This window comes from Urocitellus parryii, chromosome 9, assembly GCF_045843805.1.
Source record: "Urocitellus parryii isolate mUroPar1 chromosome 9, mUroPar1.hap1, whole genome shotgun sequence".
Taxonomy (NCBI): domain Eukaryota; kingdom Metazoa; phylum Chordata; class Mammalia; order Rodentia; family Sciuridae; genus Urocitellus; species Urocitellus parryii.
Genome location: NC_135539.1, coordinates 74486624 through 74504545, shown reverse-complemented (window position 1 = coordinate 74504545; position 17922 = coordinate 74486624). Strand labels below are relative to the sequence as shown.

At 34.3% G+C, this 17922-nt stretch overlaps 1 protein-coding gene across 3 annotated transcripts in view; it reads left to right on the top strand.

Annotated features, from left to right (window-relative positions):
* Tasor2 (transcription activation suppressor family member 2) overlaps window positions 1-17922 on the top strand; it is a 67046-nt gene that overhangs the window by 31695 nt on the left and 17429 nt on the right. For all 3 annotated transcript variants that reach the window (XM_026391797.2, XM_026391796.2, XM_026391798.2), the window contains exons 12-17: window positions 384-456; window positions 563-625; window positions 4013-4729; window positions 7775-8017; window positions 11599-12475; window positions 13668-14097. In XM_026391797.2, coding sequence (XP_026247582.2) covers window positions 384-456; window positions 563-625; window positions 4013-4729; window positions 7775-8017; window positions 11599-12475; window positions 13668-14097 — 2403 coding nt within the window. The remainder of the gene's footprint in view (window positions 1-383; window positions 457-562; window positions 626-4012; window positions 4730-7774; window positions 8018-11598; window positions 12476-13667; window positions 14098-17922) is intronic.

Below are 17922 nucleotides of genomic sequence, written 5' to 3'. Positions count from 1 at the left end.
GTGTTTTTAGTTTCAGGATTCTATAGTAATTATCATGTGAATCAGTGGGCTACCTGGTAACTTTGCCTTCAGTGGTTTGAAATGGCAACTATTTCAGTGGGGGAAGAGTGAAAAAAGCTTTTTCTGATTGACCTGCTATATAGTTAAGCACTATTATAAACTAACCCTTGCTGTTATAGTTAATATACTTAGAACATGGCCATGATTTTTTTGCTAAGAAACTGGCAATTTCTAAAACTGGGCTCTAAATTCTGTGATTCCTGGAAACATTAACATTTCAAAAAATTTTTAAATTCTTTTGAGCTCAGTATACACTGTGTGGTAGAGGAGAGAGGTGTTAAAGATTCTTTTTTAAAAAAAACTTTTATTTTTTGTGTTTTCAGGCAATCATCAAATGCTTAGAAGACCGGGGATTTTTTATTTTACTTACATCATCAGCCTTAATACCAGAACCAAGTAAGGACACATGTTTTTTTGGAAGAAATATTTTTCAGCGTACTTAACTTTTGGTATATAAGATTGGCAACCTAACTTTTCTTCTTCTGATTCTCATTCTGTATAGATTTGGGAGGTGAGCAGATAGGTCTACATGGGTTATATTTGTTCCATTCACACCTGTCAACAGGTAAGGACACAGTGGTATTCAGTTCACTTGGTCTGTTGTGTGTTTCCCAGTCCTCTTCTGACTTGACCTCTCAGTAGCACATGAACTATTAAGTGCTGTTTCTTCTTAAGTAACTCTCATCCCTTAATTTTCCTAGTTGATCCCAGACCTCCTTTGCAGGCTTATCGTTTCCTCTGGGCTTCACACACACATCTCACAATATCCACTGACATTTCCACCTTGATATCTCCAAGGTACTTCAAATTCAGAATGTCTAAAATTGAATTTGTTTGTTATTGAACAACAGTAGCTAGGAGATTGTTTTGCCATAGCCTATCCAGTAGGAGAACTCAGGGTCTTTATGGATACTCTTCTCACTGTTTGGACTATTGTTCTCCATATTTGGCTTATGCATTCTCAGAGTGACATTGAATGCCCAAAGGACCAAAATTTGATTCCTGTGGTGAAAAAATATTACTTATATATTACGAAAACAGATATGCAGTGTATCTTTGGTATTACATTTTTTTTATGGCAATTAGGGGAAAAGGCTAAGGTGGCTCCTGGGGGAGGATAATGAACAAAAACCTTAAGGAACACTGATCTAACTTATTCATATATGTCAAGTTGTAGTTTCGGTATCAGTTTTTTAATAACCTCAACAATGCTTACCATTAATATAATGTAAATATTTACTTGTGTATTTCAATACCTACCCTTCTTGTAACTCTTTTTTTTCTTCATTGTGCTAAGAATGTAACTTAGGGCCTCATGAATGCTAAACACATTATCTACCACTGAGCTATATCCCCAGCCTAGTGCCTGCCTTTTTTATATTCTTCTATCTTTAAGGTCTACTGATGCTAGAAACCTCAAAAATAATAAATATTTGCTGAACAAATAAATAAAAGTGAATCTTTTTTTTTTTTTTTTGGTCAACCTGAAGAAATTCTCACTTGTTTCATAAATATGTGGGGTTTTGTTTTGTTTGTGGAACTAGGGAGCTACCCCAGAGTCTTATACATGGTAGCTAAGTACTGTACCACTGAGCTTCATCACCTGCCCTACACTGTATGTTTTTTAAACTTCTTTTTAAAAATATTTTTATTAGTTGTTGATGGATCTTTATTTACTTATTTATATGTGGTGCTGAGAATCGAACCCAGTGCCTCACACATGGCTAGGCAAGCACTCTACCACTGAGCCACAACCCCAGCCCGACACTGTGTGTTTTTTAACAAAAAATTATGTCTTGAATTTATAAAGCTATAATCATTACAGAAAAGTTTTTAAAGGTTTTGTTATTGTTGCTTGTTTTATTTTTAAAATATATTTGGTGGTGTTAGACAGAATCTTGCTATGCTGCCCAAACTGATCTTTAATTCATTGGTCAGGTCATCTTTCTACCTCAGCTTCCCAAATATTTGGGACTTGTATGTGTGTGTCACCATGCCTGGCTTAAGTTGATTTTTAAAAATCAATTTATTTTTTAGTTGTAGTTGGACACAATACTTTTATGTTATTTATTGATATGTGGTGCTGAGGATTGAACCCAGGGTCTCGCACGTGATAGGCGAGCGCCCTACCATTGAGCTATAACCCCTTAGTTGATTTATTTTTAAATTATAAACTTGTATAAGATCCATTACTGTTTATACCCAGGAACAGTACAAGAATTTTGTTTGAATACTTATTGGGGTTTTGTGTTTCATGTGTTACTCAGGCTCATGAAGACTTTAAAAAAAAAAATACTAAACCGTCATTCAGAAGTAAAACTTAAGCTATTTGTTTTAAATTGAATAATATTAGTCAGGCATGGTGGCTCATACCTACAATCCCAGTGACTTTGGGGGGCTGAGACAGGAGGATCACAAGTTCAAGGCTGGCCTCAGCAATTTAGTGAGGCCCTAAGCAACTTAAAAAGAGACCCCGTCTCAAAATTAAAAAGAATTAGGGATGTAGCGCTGTGGTAAAGCACCCCCCAGGTTAAATCTTCCAAGGTGGGGGAGAGTAATATATTGCAGCTAACTTCTCTTTTATAGATTTAAAAAAATTTTTTTTTTAGTTATACATGGACATGACATCTTTATTTATTTATTTTTATGTGGTACTAAGGATAGAACCCAGTGCCTCACACATGCAAGGCAAGTGCTCTATAGCCCCAGCCCTCTTTCATGGATTTTTTGATAGTCTATGACAAATCATATTAGGTTCTGCCTTTCCAAATTCCATCTCGAAATAATGAAATTGCCTTTAAAAGGATACTTTATTGCAAACTGTGTGCTTATAAATGCATAAGGGCTTTTTATTTTTCCTTAATTCTTTTAAGTGATGAACTTTAAAGAAAGGAATTTTTGTTTCAATATATAGCCACATTTTCCTGTTTATTCTTACTTACCTTTTTTTTTTTTCCTTTTCCTAATACTTATTATGTTACTATATTTAACTAGGACTAACTTGGGGTTAGTAATTCTTTGGGTACCTTTTCTTTAAAAAGATTGTATAATTCCTATTTGCAGCTTCTGGCTATTGGAAGTCTTTGTATATGTAGATTTATATTATTAGTGACTGAAATTTTCCAATATTTTAATAAGCAGTTCAGGGGCCGGGGTTGTGGCTCAGTGGTACTGTGCTTGCCTGGTATGCATGAGGCACTGGGTTCGATTCTCAGCACCACATAAAAATAAAGACAATAAAGTCCATCAACAATTAATAAGCAGTTCATAGAGGATCTGGCCTTTCCTTTTTCTCACTATTTCTTTTTAAGTTATCCATTTGCTAAAAAATTAACAGAGTGAAACAAGGAAAAGAGGTGAAACACAGGTAATTGGTTTAGTTAATTTTTAAAATTTTGTTTCATTTGATCAGAAAGGTGATGAAATTAGCAACTGTTCTTTCATTGAGATTTGGGGATTATTTAAATCCTTTACTTCTTTCAGTTGCATCTGATTTGCATTATATAACTTCTAAAAAGATTTTGATGTGAGTTATATAAGGTACATATAAAATAAGGTACATATATTTTAAAGAAAGAAAATGAGAATTAAAAAGCAGGAAAGCAAATCTGCCCACTGTAATGGCCAGAGCTACTGCTATGAAGGACCAACTGAGCTCCTTCTGAACTGCTTGTCAAGTGAAATGGAGCTGGAGGCAGGGCTTAGCTTATTCATTCTAACCTAGCAATTTTATGTCAAATGATTCTTTTTCAGTTCAATGTGTGCATTTAATATCAAATATATGGACATACTTATTCATGAAGTATATCTGTAAGTCTTTTAAAATTGCTATTTAGGTGTCATTTGAAACATAGCATATTTAACCATTTCATCTAAATATCTTTTTTTCTTGTATGTTTTATTTAAAGAGAAAAAACAATTTCAGGTTTTTAATACATGACATACATTTTAGGGGTGAAAGATTTGAAAGTTGAAGATGACATCTCACTGAAAGTGATACCTGTTTTACCTGCACTTAACTATGCCCTGCTCGAAGCAAAGAAATCACTTCCTGAGGAAGGAACCTGTCCAAGCACATTAGTAAAGCACAATTTTCAAGAACTGTACAAGACAGATAAAAGCCCTTCATTGACGGTTGCTCGGGATGGAATGAAAAAGACTGCATTCTTTGGGAAATCGTCCAATGGTTTTGACTTGGTTCCTCCACCTGAAAAGTGCCCATTACAGTTTTTAACTCAGTTGAAGTCTTATTTTTCAGATCCTAGTGGTTACACTTTGGAAGTTTCTGCTGCTTTGGATTTGTTAGCAGAGCGTCCTCAGTCTCCTTGTATTTCAGATGGAATTTGTGATGCTGGATTTTCTTTAGTTATGACTCCAGATTCTGAATTTCTTGACTCAGAGGTGGAAGTAAGGAAAGAAACTGAAACAGAAAAGAATTCTGAGGAAATATCGACAGCAAAAAAGGGAGTGGTGGTTCCACTGAATCCAGCATCAAATCTGAGAGTGCAGCCAAAGAGAAAAGCCAGCATGCCACTCCTGGTGCAGAATAAAAGGGTTAATCTGTGTCGCCCTCTTCCCAAAAGAACTGCACCCGGAACAGACAGTGGATCGCACTCTCCAACAACCCTTAAGTTAGTTAAAGGACAGTTTCCTCAGAAAAGAAAAAGAGGTAAGCATGACTTATGTGGATTATTACTAGTTAGTTGTATTTGAACACTGTTTCTGTCAGGATTTGGTGGTTTGCAGCTTGGGCAGTGGGTTAGAAGTTTGTTAGAAACACCAACATATCTCCCCAGGTATTTTGCACGCATGCTAAGCTTGAAAAGCAGTGACCTAGATAACCCCTGCAAACCTAAGAAATGGGAGAAACTGAGGTACCTCAAAAGTTTGTGTTTCACTTGTGTTTCAGTGGATTACTGAATGCAGTTTGAGAAAAATGGCATTGAGTAATCAATACAAACAAAATATCATCCCTGAGATGGTACCTCAAAAGCTTATGTTTCACTTGTGTTTCACTTGGGCTAGCTTTCTCATCCTTTTTGTGTATCAGAATATTTTAAATGATCACCTGGGACTGACCACCTAAAACAAATAAGCAGTGTCTTAGAAAAACATACATTGAAAAAGTTCCATAAGCAGTTTGGATGCCCCGAAAAACTGAGTGACAGAGTCTAGAACCATTTACTCTATTGACAAATATACTTTGGCTAGCTCAGGACAGCAAACCATATGACTTTGGCATAGAGTAATCTCAAATTATGTACAGTATACATTCTCTAAAAGTATAGAAAATTCTACTTAGCAAAAGGGTCAACACACTTTACCCAAGAAGCCAGAGTCATACCTGTATCAATCATCTGACTCTTCTCACTCTACTTTGACAGTGTTGAGCAGTCATGACAGAGACTATTTGGCCTTCAAAGCAGAAAATAATGTGCTTTCTGGCCTTTCACAGAAAAAATTTTTCAGCCCTGTCTATACTATTTTGAATTAGAAAATGCTGATGCCTAAAGAAGAAACACAAGATTTAGGGATCTCCAAGATTATGAATAAAACCTTACCCTATGGTTTAATAAATAATAATATCTGGCCTATTATGGTTTTCTGGTTTGAGAAATGTTGTGGGTGGTATATGTGTATTGAAGAGGGTGCTGGAAAGTATGGCAATATGAAGTATTGAATCCTTTTTTTACAACAAGTTTTTAAAATATATCCCAGGCCAACCATACTGTTTCTATTCTATGTAAACTAATTTACTTCAACGTATTAAACAATCTGTAATTCAATATTCATTTTTACCATTTCTCAAACAGTTTGTTTTATAGTCTACCCCAAATTCATACATGACTGAAACGATAATTTCAAAAATTTTGTTTTACTGTATATAATACATTTATTATATATAATACAATCTGATGATTTCTATTTCATTGAGTTTATTTGACAACCTACCAGTGGATTACTGAGTGCAATTTGAGAAACATGACATTGAGTAATCCATACAAACAAAATGCCATCCCTGAGAATCACCGTGTTTCATTTTTCTTTTTCTTTCCTCAGGACCTGGGTTTGTGAGAGACCTTCCCTTCCTGACTGTGCAAATGTTAGAAACTTTCCCCCATGTCTTGGTTATCTAATTTTTCTTTTTTCTTTTTTTTTTTAAATTAAATCTTAACCATTTTCCTGCTTGATATATTTATTTTGCCTGAGTGCTGAAGCTTTTAGAAAATAACTGGAATGAAATGAGAGAAGTCTTACTCTTGGAAAAGACTGATGTGTTGCTTCATTTCCTGTGATAATTTAATAGGGAAAAATAATTAGACCCTGGGAAATGTAGAGATTATTCTGAAAGCTGTCTTTAAAGTACTGATTCTCTAATTCCAGAAGAATAAATGAATCTCTATTTTATCCTTATAATTCACTAATGCCATCATAGTTTATTATGCTGTTTAATACTGTTTATTGTTTTCAGTGAGAAATGCTATTTTCTGTATATTATAACTTTAAAATTCTTGACAATATTCATTTCTGATAATTTTATATATCTTATATATATCTAAACTTTTTTTTTATATATCTTATATATATCTAAATTTTATATATCTAAACTTTCTGGTGGAAACAACTAGATTTATGAAAAGTCCATGGGGAAAATGGAGTATTTATTAACATGTTTTTAACTCTTAAAAAGTTTGAAACTTTTATTGTGTAATGTTTAGGTGGGCAGTATTTTCCCTTCCCACCTAATTTCCCATCTTAAGCTATTTTCTTAATTTCATGCAAAAAGCAAACAGCATCATATAAGACAGATTTTTGTCTTGTTTTGTTTTTGTTTTGTAAATAGATTTATAGAAATTTAAGTGCAGATTTTTGTCAGTCTTCCCCTATATTTTCTTAAAAATTTATTTTTCAGATGGATTAAAATTTAGATTTGGGCTGGGGTTGTGGCTCAGCAGTAGAGCACTCGCCTAGCATGTGTGAGGCCTTGGGTTCGATCCTTAGCATCACATAAAAAAAACATAAAGATTGTGTCCAACTACAGCTAAAAAATACGTTTAAAAAAAATTAAAAATTTAGATAATAGAAACAGTAAAGTAAAATATACAGTGTGGTTCTTTATAATCATACTACAGAGATTGTACATTCATAATTTTAACCATATCACCTTTATGAGAGCTGTGTTGTTTTCTGTTTAAATATAATTATCCATCTCCTGGGATTGTGAATTAACATATTCTTATCTGCCACATCAATCAAAAAAGTTTGTACACATTAAAAAAAAATTTTGTTCCTTACTTTTGTAAAGTTATTGGGCTGTATTTTTCTTCTTTACCCGATGAGGTTATAAACAGACACTTAACAATTTCATTTATGTATGTTTGTATGTATTTATTATTTCCAGGAATTGAACCCAAGACTTGCTAAGATTTACCACTGAGCCATATCCGCAGCCCTTTTTTCATTTTTTATTTTGAGACAGGGTTTCTCTAACTTGCAATCATCCTGCCTTAGCTTCCGGAACAAGTCACTTTTTTTAATGTGAAAACTTGTAGCTCCTTTTTAAAAAAAAAAAAAAATCTTAATGTTACCCCAAAATATAGTTTATTCCCCTTTAGTAAAGTTATGCCCCAAAATGAAAGAAATAAAGGGAAAAGCTATGCTGATAAATACCTGGGGCCCCATCCCTTAAAAAATGGTGTCTTTTCTATATAAGGTGCGGAAGTGCTGACTGCACAGTTTGTACAGAAAACCAAATTGGATAGGAAAAACCAAGAGGCTTCTATTTCTAAAGATGTTCCAGTGTCAACGAATGCTAAAAGGGCAAGGAAACAAGAAAAATCTCCAGTCAAAACTGTTCCAAGGGCTAAGCCACCTATGAAGAAATCTCCACAAAAACAGAGGGTAAATGTAGTAAAAGGCAATCAGAATCCCAGAATCAGAAAGCAGCCACAACCTGGTAAGAACCATTCTTCCTGCAAATGTAAACACTACAATACTGATCTCATAGAGATTGCAACATAATATGTTGAAATAATATTAGCAGTTGAAATTTATCAGTAATTTTTTTTATATTCTGACAGTAACATAAATAACTTGGTTTCCTATTGTAAATACACTAGAAAAGGGCACTATTTAAATCACACAATAGACCCTACTTTTTAATTTGCATGAAGTCTTACATAAATTGCTTGTAAGCGTTGAAGTATAAATGGCCTGATTCATGACTACATGCATAAGCAAGTAGTATCTAGCAGTATTTGACTGAGTCATGAGCAGTTATAAAAAGTAGAATATTATAAATTTGTCTAAAGGAATTTTAAAAAGATTGCTCAAATCTGTCAGTAATCCAGAATCCTGTATTTGGTTTAAAAGACATTAATTTAATTTTAAAAGTTATTTTAATTTGCTAATTTTAAGTGGATAGTAAAGTTTAATTACGTGAAGAAAACCGGACTGCTCTACTTTGTATTTGTTAGGCATAACCTCTTAACTGTAGAAAGTGTTGTTTTTAACTCAGACTTTACCTCTTTGCAACTGAACACACGCCTTCTCTACTTCTGGGTTTGCTTTCCTTCATGACTTTGCTATGTATGGTATGCATCCTCTGTACCAAACTGCAGTGTGGACACTTATATGACCCTTTACCTTTGGTATTGAGTCTTGTTGTAGTATATGTGTTGTTGTTTTTAACAAAGAGATTGAATTCCTCATATCTTGATATTTCAGTTAGTTTTTAAAATCTGATTCCCCTTATTCTGTTTTCTCCCTTATCACTAGATTTTTATGTGTCTCACAGATAGTGGTAATTCAGAGAAAGTATTGTTTTGTTGGGGGCTGTGAAATTATAGGTCAACTTATTTGTTTTTAAGTTCCTTTATTGTCTTATGACTGAAATTTTTTTAAAAACTCATCACACCATATGAAAATGATCCAGTTTTGACTTCCATACCAAATTTGAACCTTTGTGCTTATTTCTGAAGGGAATTCATGGTGTGGTCCTACCATATGTATCCATATTTACTCCAGCTGTTTCTTGACATGTCCCTCCCCTCTTAGTCATCTGTGCCTCTCTCTGTGTAGCATAGGTGTTTTTTACTCTTGTGCACTTCCCCCTCTGCCCCAAGTTTTACACTACTGAGTTATACCTTCACAAAGAGAAGATTCCTTACACTCTCTCACTTATCTCATTTCCTATTGGGAGTCTCTTATTTGTTTGCAGTAGTGGGGATTGAACTGGGCCTCACACATGGTAGGCAATCATCCCATCTCTCCAGTTGTTTTAAGTTTTATTTTGAAACTAGATCTTGCTAAATTGCCTCAGGCTCCTGAGCAGCTGAAATTACAGGTATGCACCACCACGTCCAGTTTCTGTTGGGTTTTAGAGAATGTTAAGGAATTTAATTTATCTTATTTTCTATTAAATATGTTGTTGTCCTATTGTTCCAATTAGTTTGTAAACATTTAAATGTATTTTTCCTAGCACTTTCTTGAATTCTTTGTACTGAATTGGCTTTTAGATATATATTGACAAATTGAAAGAAATTATTTAGTAGGATGGTGACAAAAAAGTAAGCCCAGAAAATTGAGTTTTCAGAATATATGTTTAGTGGGGCACAGTGACACATGCCTTTGTAATCCCAGTGACTCATGAGGCTGAGACAGGAGGATTGAAAGTTGAAGGGCCAGCCTCAGGAACTTAGCAAGACCCTGTCTTGAAGTAAAAATAAAAAGGGCTAGGGATGTGTTAAGTGATACAGCTGGTACCACACAGGTTCAATCCCTAGTACCCACCCCACTGCCCCCACAAAAAAGAATGGATGTTTAAAAATAGGCCCACTGTATTGCAGATATTTATGGATTATGCAGCAGCATGCCAAATTAAAGTTTTTAGGTTACTACCTTATAAATTAGTCTCTTAATTTTTTTTTTATTTCTTAATCACCTGTACTGATCTATTTTACTTTTTGTACTTGAAATAATCAAGAGTTTAAGAAGGCAGATAGGATATGGCCTTGCTGACCTCAATTTGAAAATTATTGATGTTATTTAAACTGAGACTAATGATTTTCTGTCCTTTTAAAAGTTTGTGATAGTTTTTTATTCACTGAATTTATTTAGCATTGTCTTTTCTTATCTGTATGTCTTACAGGTATATTATGACATTTTATTTTTAATGAAGAACTGTACTAGGTCAATAATTAAGTGACTTTACATGAGACTGTATTTATTTAACTGTATTCTTTTGACTTCAACACAAGTGTTCTTCATGTTAGGCTTAACTAATATGATATTCTGTATAAGAGATAGACAAGTGTATGGAAGCCATCATGTGAACAAAATAGAATGAAATTCATTCTGTTCTATTATCAGTAAATGTACCAGATCATAAAATAAATTGCAAGTTTTAATATACCTGTGGGGGTGAACAAGACAGTTCTGCTTTAAGCTCAAAACCCCCCTTGGGTTTTGCTATTTTAAATAAAAACTGGTTAGTAATTGATTGATTTCACCTTTCCTCTACATATTTCGTCATTCTGATTGATGACATTATAAGCTGTAGTTTTCTTCTCTTTAAATGTATTAGTTATTGACTTTTGAAGGTACGTTATCAATTGTTTTCAGAAGTACTACAGTTAATTATAAAGAGAAGCACAGTTGGCTTTTCTGTTCATTCATTTACCTGCATCAGGTAATCATTGCTTGGAATAGTTGTGAACTTTATCCTTCAGAACAGCATGTAAAAGAATGATTAAGTAGTGGCCTGAAAATGCATAAACAAACCACTATAAATTATAAATTTTATGATTAAGGGAAAATAGAGAGATTTCATTATCTACAGAAAGAAAATTTTTCAGTATATTTGCTTTTTTTTTTTTTTTTGCAGATAAAGGGATAATGTTTTCATGACTGAAAGTATAAGAAATGATAAAATTAATTGGTGATTCTGAATACTCTGCCTTCATTGATTTATTTTATTCATATTATGACTTTCTAATTTTATATTCATATTACATTTTATAATTAAAGATAATATAGTTTAAAATCATCTCTAATTTGAACTTAGGTGGCTTCTTTAATAAACCACTTATTAAGGGAAATGATTTCTGAGAAAGTGTATTATCTGACCTTAACACACATTTCATACTTCTACATTCTTACATCCTCATTAGATTGTAAGCCCCTTGAGAGCAAGGACTGAAAGTTTTCTTTTTCGTCTTTGTATATTTCTTGATGTGAGCAGTACATCTTGTGTGTTATTTAATACATGCATTTTGGAGTGATGATTTTTTAAAAATTAAATGTTCTTTAAATTTTGTTCCATTGAGCAACACATTAAAATAGATCTGAGTATTGAAAGAGACCTTAGTCTGATAGCAAACTTTTAATATGCAATCTATGTAATATAGTTTTTCTTGGATATGTTGTCTTAACCATTAGTACCATTAATTTTCATTAAGACATAGTAATATGCGACAGAATTCTATGAAAAGGAAATGTTATATGTGTCCCCCTTTTTTTTCCCCTTTTTTGCTGAAGCTAAGGGAGAAACTGCTTTACAGCTTCAATCAAAAATTTCATCAGATGGCCAAAAAGATGGGATTAGTATAAATACAGATCAACCAGAAAGCACCACAGTGGCTCATAAAGATCTTCCTGAAAACTCCATTATGAACTATGACTCCCAGGCCCTAAATATGTTAGCTGATCTTGCATTAAGTTCTGCTACCTCTTGCACCCCATCTTGTGAGCCTAGAATTCTTCCCTGCTCCTCTGAATTGCCACAGAATGATGTTTTACTCTCTAAAGAAAATTCACTGCATGGTACCTCTGACCATGAATATCATAGGGGCATTAAAAGTCAAAAAGGTGTACTGTTACCCAAACTGTCCTCTGATAGAAAGAGTAACTCAGGGTTAGACTTAACAGTTAGTCAGGAAGACGAGTGCTTGGTACCTTGTCAGGCCCATGATGAAGCCCAGTCAGCATCCCCTGAGGAAACAGTAAAGTCTTCAGATGCAAGCCAAAATTCGCTGGTTGCTGTGGAACATTCATATGCCCTGCTCCTTGTGGAACATTCAAAGAAACATCTACAGCCGAGAGGGTTACCAGGCCCTGCTTTTGCCAAGAATGGGACAAAAGGTCCTGATGCTGGAACTCCAGTGGGAAAAGTCATGCCTTTTCGGCATCTACAGAATACTTCCCCTCTCCAAAAGGTTTCTGAGGATTCATTGATAAAGCGCAAAAATCGATTTGTATCTTCCCACCTAAAAGATTTTTATTGCTCCCATAGTGTGCTTAGCTGTGATGGCTCCTTTAAAGTCACTTTCAAATGTGAAACAGACTATTCATTCAACTTAGATAGCAAATATACTAACAATCCACTGGAGAAAACTGTTATAAGAGCATTGCATGGGTAAGTGTGAGTGAAACTTGAAAAAATGATTGTAACTTTTCTGTTGAGTTACACAGATATTTGTGCCAGACTTTGCAAAGAGAAAGAAATGCGTTTAAAACTAGTTATTTGGTAATAATACCAAGCAGATTTGTTTACTGAGTTTAGAGTAACAGGCAGGCTTTGCCAGTATTGATGATTACATGGAGAGTGTTTAAAAATACCTTTAGCTTCATAAATGGCTTTCCATTTTGCAGTACTCCATCACCAATTGTAGTCTTTGAGTTATTATAGGTTTTTAGATGAGATCTTTATGTAAAACAGTATAAGACATAGAAATAATGTTTTTTAGGCTAAATTCCAAAAGAGACATTTTTTAAAATTGTTAAGTATTAAAAATTACTTCTTAATAATAATCAGGTTGATAGAAATGAGTGATTTTTACGTAGGCTTGTTCTAGAAATCTTCCTTAAGAAGGTTTCAAGGGAATAATAACAGAATGGTTAGATTTTAGACTAGTGTAAGCTTGCATCTAAGTTCTTTCCATTTATTACCTCCTGTGACCCTAAGCAAGTTTTGTGTTTCTAGACAGTGCTTACAATCTTTATTGTGTATGTAGCTCATTTACAGATCTCACTTTGGTGTTTTCTCTTTGGGGTGAGGCCTGAGAGGTGGCATTTCTAATAGGTTTGCAAGTGATGTCATTGAAGGATGACAGTGTGTGGGTAACACTTGTAAGCATGGGTTTAGCATTAGCTACCTACTGAGGTTGTTACACATATTGGGCTTTTGCACATCATGATAAATGGTAACAAATATACTAACATGGCTGTTAGAAGCATTAGGTGTAATGTTTTCTTTCAGTTCACATGTGACTAAATGGACTTTGCATGTATCAGACTTCTTTCCTTACCCATGTTTGTTTTTACTTAGGAAACTAGGAATTAGCTATGTTTGGATCAGAGTTCTGCCACACAATGTTGTGATTTGAAAAAACTCACTTAAATGTTCTCACTTCCCTTCTCTTTAAAATGGGTTAGATTTAAATTAGATTAGATTTCAAAGGGGTTTGAACTTCATATTTACTCATTTTTTCATATCTATATAATTTTTAAAATAAAAACAAACTATAGTTCTTATGGAGGCACTTGTTTATGATAAGAAAATCAAATAACTATTTCAGTTATTTTTTGTGTGTTCTTTTAAATCTTAGGCCCTGGAACACTAATTTGCCTGATAATGTGGAAGAAGTGAAGCTTTTACTTCACATGTGGGTAGCTCTGTTTTACAGTAATCAGAACAAAGTCATACGATCATCCCGAAAAGTGGTAGAGCACAGCAACCCAGCAAAGTATGTGTCCATAAATAGCACTTTAGAATCTTTTGAACTCAGTGAAATTGAGGAGTCCTCCAGTGTGGAAAGATGTTCTGTAGAACCTATGTTGGAGTCGAATGAAACATCCAGAGGTCATGCTACAGAAATGTCCTTCCCTGGCCCTAACTGCTTGCTTCCTTTGATTAAACCACCACCTGCCAAAGGTTTGGAACTCAGTGTACAGAATGAACAGAAAGAAACTTTTGCAAGAGAGTGTCATGCAGACACCTCAGAAAGCCAGAATTTCATCTATTCCTGTAATAATGAGGTAAGAAAAACATTATTACTAATGTTGGCATTATTTTAGAAGTAATTTCCTCCATTTTTTGTTTGTTTTTTTGTATGTTAAATCACATTCAGAGTAAGGCATTGTTTTATTTTAGGAAAGTGGCGTAAAGGATTTTAATGCCAAAAAATTGATTTTCATAAAGTGTTGCTCTGCATTGTCCTCAGTAGTTTACCTACCATCCTAATTGTAAAAGCAGGAATAAAAAAGATCATGGAGGGGTGGCAGGCAGGTGATCTAGGGGAGCCACCATAATTGTGTCATACTAATTTTATATTCCTCCAAAGCAAATCACTTGTTCTCACTGAGCGTTTTATAAAACAGGTGATGCTAATACTTGTCTTATCTAGATATTAAGAATGATACCTTAGTAATAAACATTAGAAATGCTTTGTTAAACCTTAAACTAGACTTGATTATACCAGAATTAATTTTGAAGATAGATAATTTAATAGTAGAATACTATCTAGGCCTGTGAGGGAAAAACCATTGCAGTTGATGATTTCTGAAAATGGAAAACAAACTTTTTTTTATACCATTGTTTTCAGCTGATGCTCAGCCAGACCAGATAATCAGATTCTAACTGAACCAATCAAAATGTTGTAACAAAATTCTAACTAAATAGATTGACAAAATACCCAGATTTGTTCTGGAATAATTTTGCATGGGTTTGAGCAGCATTTAAGAGGCAGGCAGTGTTTCTGTATCTGAGGTTACTGAACACTTGCAGGTCCATGGTAAACCTCAGAGGATGAATGTCTTTAAATCATCGTCATTATCATCATCATCAGAGTTAAGGTTTCTGGAGCACTGTGTGCCAGATAGTGTTTCACTGACATTAACTCAGTTAACTGGTCTCAGAACAAACCAGTGAGGTAAAGACAATGAGTAATCCACCATCCTGTAGATAAAGGAAACTTAAGACATAAAGAAGTAAGAAAATTGCCTCAAGTTGCATAGTAAATTGTTGAGCCAAGATTCGATTCCAGACAACCTACAAATTGCATGGGTATATTTATGTGTGTGTGTGTGTGTGTGTGTTTTAGGTATGGGTGTGCTTTCTTTCTGAAGATGTGGTTCAGGAATTTTTATCTGATTCTTACTACCTTATGAGAAAATATTTACAGTTAGGTGAAATTCCTTTACTACCTATATACACACTAGTTTCATATATAGTACTTTTTTCATTTTTATTTTAATTATACATGACAGTAGAATGTATTTATGTACTTTGATATACATAGCTGGGATATAATTTCTCGGGTTTTTTTAGTGTACATGTTGCAGAATCATATTGATCATGGAGTCACATATATACATACAGTAATAATGTTTGTTTCATTCTACTGTCTTTCCTATCCCCATATCCCCTCCCCTTCCCTCCCATCACTTCCCTCTATGTAATCTAAGGTAATGCTAATTTTCCCTAGTGCCCCCTCTCCCACTTATTGTGAATTAGCATCTGCATGTTAGAGAAAACATTCGGCCTTTGGTTTTTTGGGATTGGCTTATTTCGCTTAGCATGATATATTCTCCAACTCCAACCATTTACTGGCAAATGCCATAATTTTACTCTTCTTTAAAGCTGAGTAATATTCCATTCAGTATGTGTACCACATTTTTTTTATCCATTCCTCTATTGAGAGACACTTAGGTTGGCTCCATAGTCTAGCTATTGTGAATTGAGCTGCTATAAACATTGATGTGGTGTGTCACTATATTATGCTGATTTTAAGACCTTTGGGTATAAATCAGGATTGGGATAGCTAGGTCAAGTAGTGATTCCTTCCATTCCCAGTTTTCTGAGGAATCTCCATACTGCTTACCATAGTGATTGTACCAATTTGCAGTCCCATCAGCAACGTATAAGTGTACTTTTTTCCCCACATCCTTGCCAACATTTATTGTTGCCTGTATTCTTGATGATTGCCATTCTGACAGGAGTGAGATGAAATCTTAGAGTAGTTTTGATTTGCATTTCTCTAATTGCTAGAGATGTTGAATACTTTTTCATATATTTGTTGATCAATTGTATTTCTTCTTCTGTGAAGTATCTGTTCACTTCCTTAGCCCATTTATTGATTGGGTTATTTGTTTTTTTGGTGTTAAGTTTTTTGAGTTTTTTTAATATCCTAGAGATTAATGCTTTTCGGAGGTGCATGTGGTAAAGATTTTCTCCCAAATCTGTAGGCCCTCTCTTCACTTTATTAATTGTTTCCTTTGCTGAGAAGAAGCTTTTTAATTTGAATCCATCCCATTTATTGATTCTTGGTTTTACTTCTTGCGCTTTAGGAGTGTTGTTAAGGAAGTCAGATCCTAGGCTGACATGGTGAAGATTTGGGCCTGTTTTTTCTTCTATTAGGCGCAGGGTTTCTGTTCTAGTGCCTAAGTCTTGAACCCGTTTTGAATTGATTTTTGCGCAGAGTGAGAGACAGAGGTTTAATTTCATTTTGCTACACATGGATTTCTAGTTTTGCCGGCACCATTGTTGAATAGGCTATCTTTTCTCCAGTGAATGTTTTTGGCACCTTTGTCTGGTATGACATAACTGTATTCATGTGGGTTTGTCTCTGTCTATTCTGTGCTTTTTACTATGGCAATGTGTAATTAACTGACAGTGGTAATCTTTGGAATGATTTTTGGCAAACATGAAATAGAATATAAAGAAGAATAAAGAAATATTAAAAACCAATCTCTAATATGTACAGGTTGTGCATATCCTTTATCCAAAATGTTTGGACCATAGTATTTCAGATTTGACAGAATTTCAGACTTTGGAATATGTGCAGACTTTACTGGTTGAACATCTCTAATCTGAAAACCCCAAATCTGAAATAGTCCAAAAATTCAAAACGTTTTGAGTGTCATAACAGTATTCAAAGTTTTAGATTTCACAACATTCTAGATTAAGGATGCTCAGGCTCTCCTTGCAGAAGTTTTTTTTTCTTCTTCTTTTTTTGGAGGTCATCTTGTTGGATATTGTGGCTGCACCAGTAAAGCACACTTGTGTTATGCCACTCCATCCTCATAAGTGGGCACACTGGGATGTGAAGTGTATTGTAGCACAGTAGGCACTAGAAACCAGTAGTATATTGCTTTTAATCATCTAAAGAACACTTTAAATCATCATACTTTATTGTAGAGACATTATATACTTATAGTCATATATTCGTGTGTGTGTGTGTGTGTGTGTGTGTTTTGAAACACGGTTCCTGACTCCAAACATATATGTGCCAAGACATGGTAGGCAATCTGTGAGCATAATGGTCCAAATGTTGCAGAGTTATGGTAAATTACGTAAATCAGTCCCTTCTACCATATACTAGGTAAGACCATGCTGGAGGCTTTCAACAGAACAAAACAACGTCTTTATGGAGTAATCAGAATTGTCCTGGCATAGTTCTGCTAATATTTTACCTAAGTTGTTCTTTCTATGGTTTAAATCATTCCCTTTAGTTTATAAGTGTAAACAACATTGATAAATTCCCTGTTGCTCTGTGGAATAAGAGGTATTAAAGTGAGAATTATCCTCAGGTTTAAGCAAAGAAGATATCTCAGGGGTGAAGGACCTTTATTTTACCAGAATCAGTTATTTGGAGTGTGGAGGATAATAATTAATTTATTCTGTCTCATGTGAAAGTTCCAAATGAAGTTATATTTACAGTCTAATTTAAAACTGGTAAGAAAAGTTATTCTTAGATTTCAAAGTTACCTTTTGCTAGGTACAGTGGATTACTCCTATAATCCCAACAATTGGAGAGGCTGATGCAGGAGGATCACAATTTTAAGGCAAGGCCCCCCAAAAGA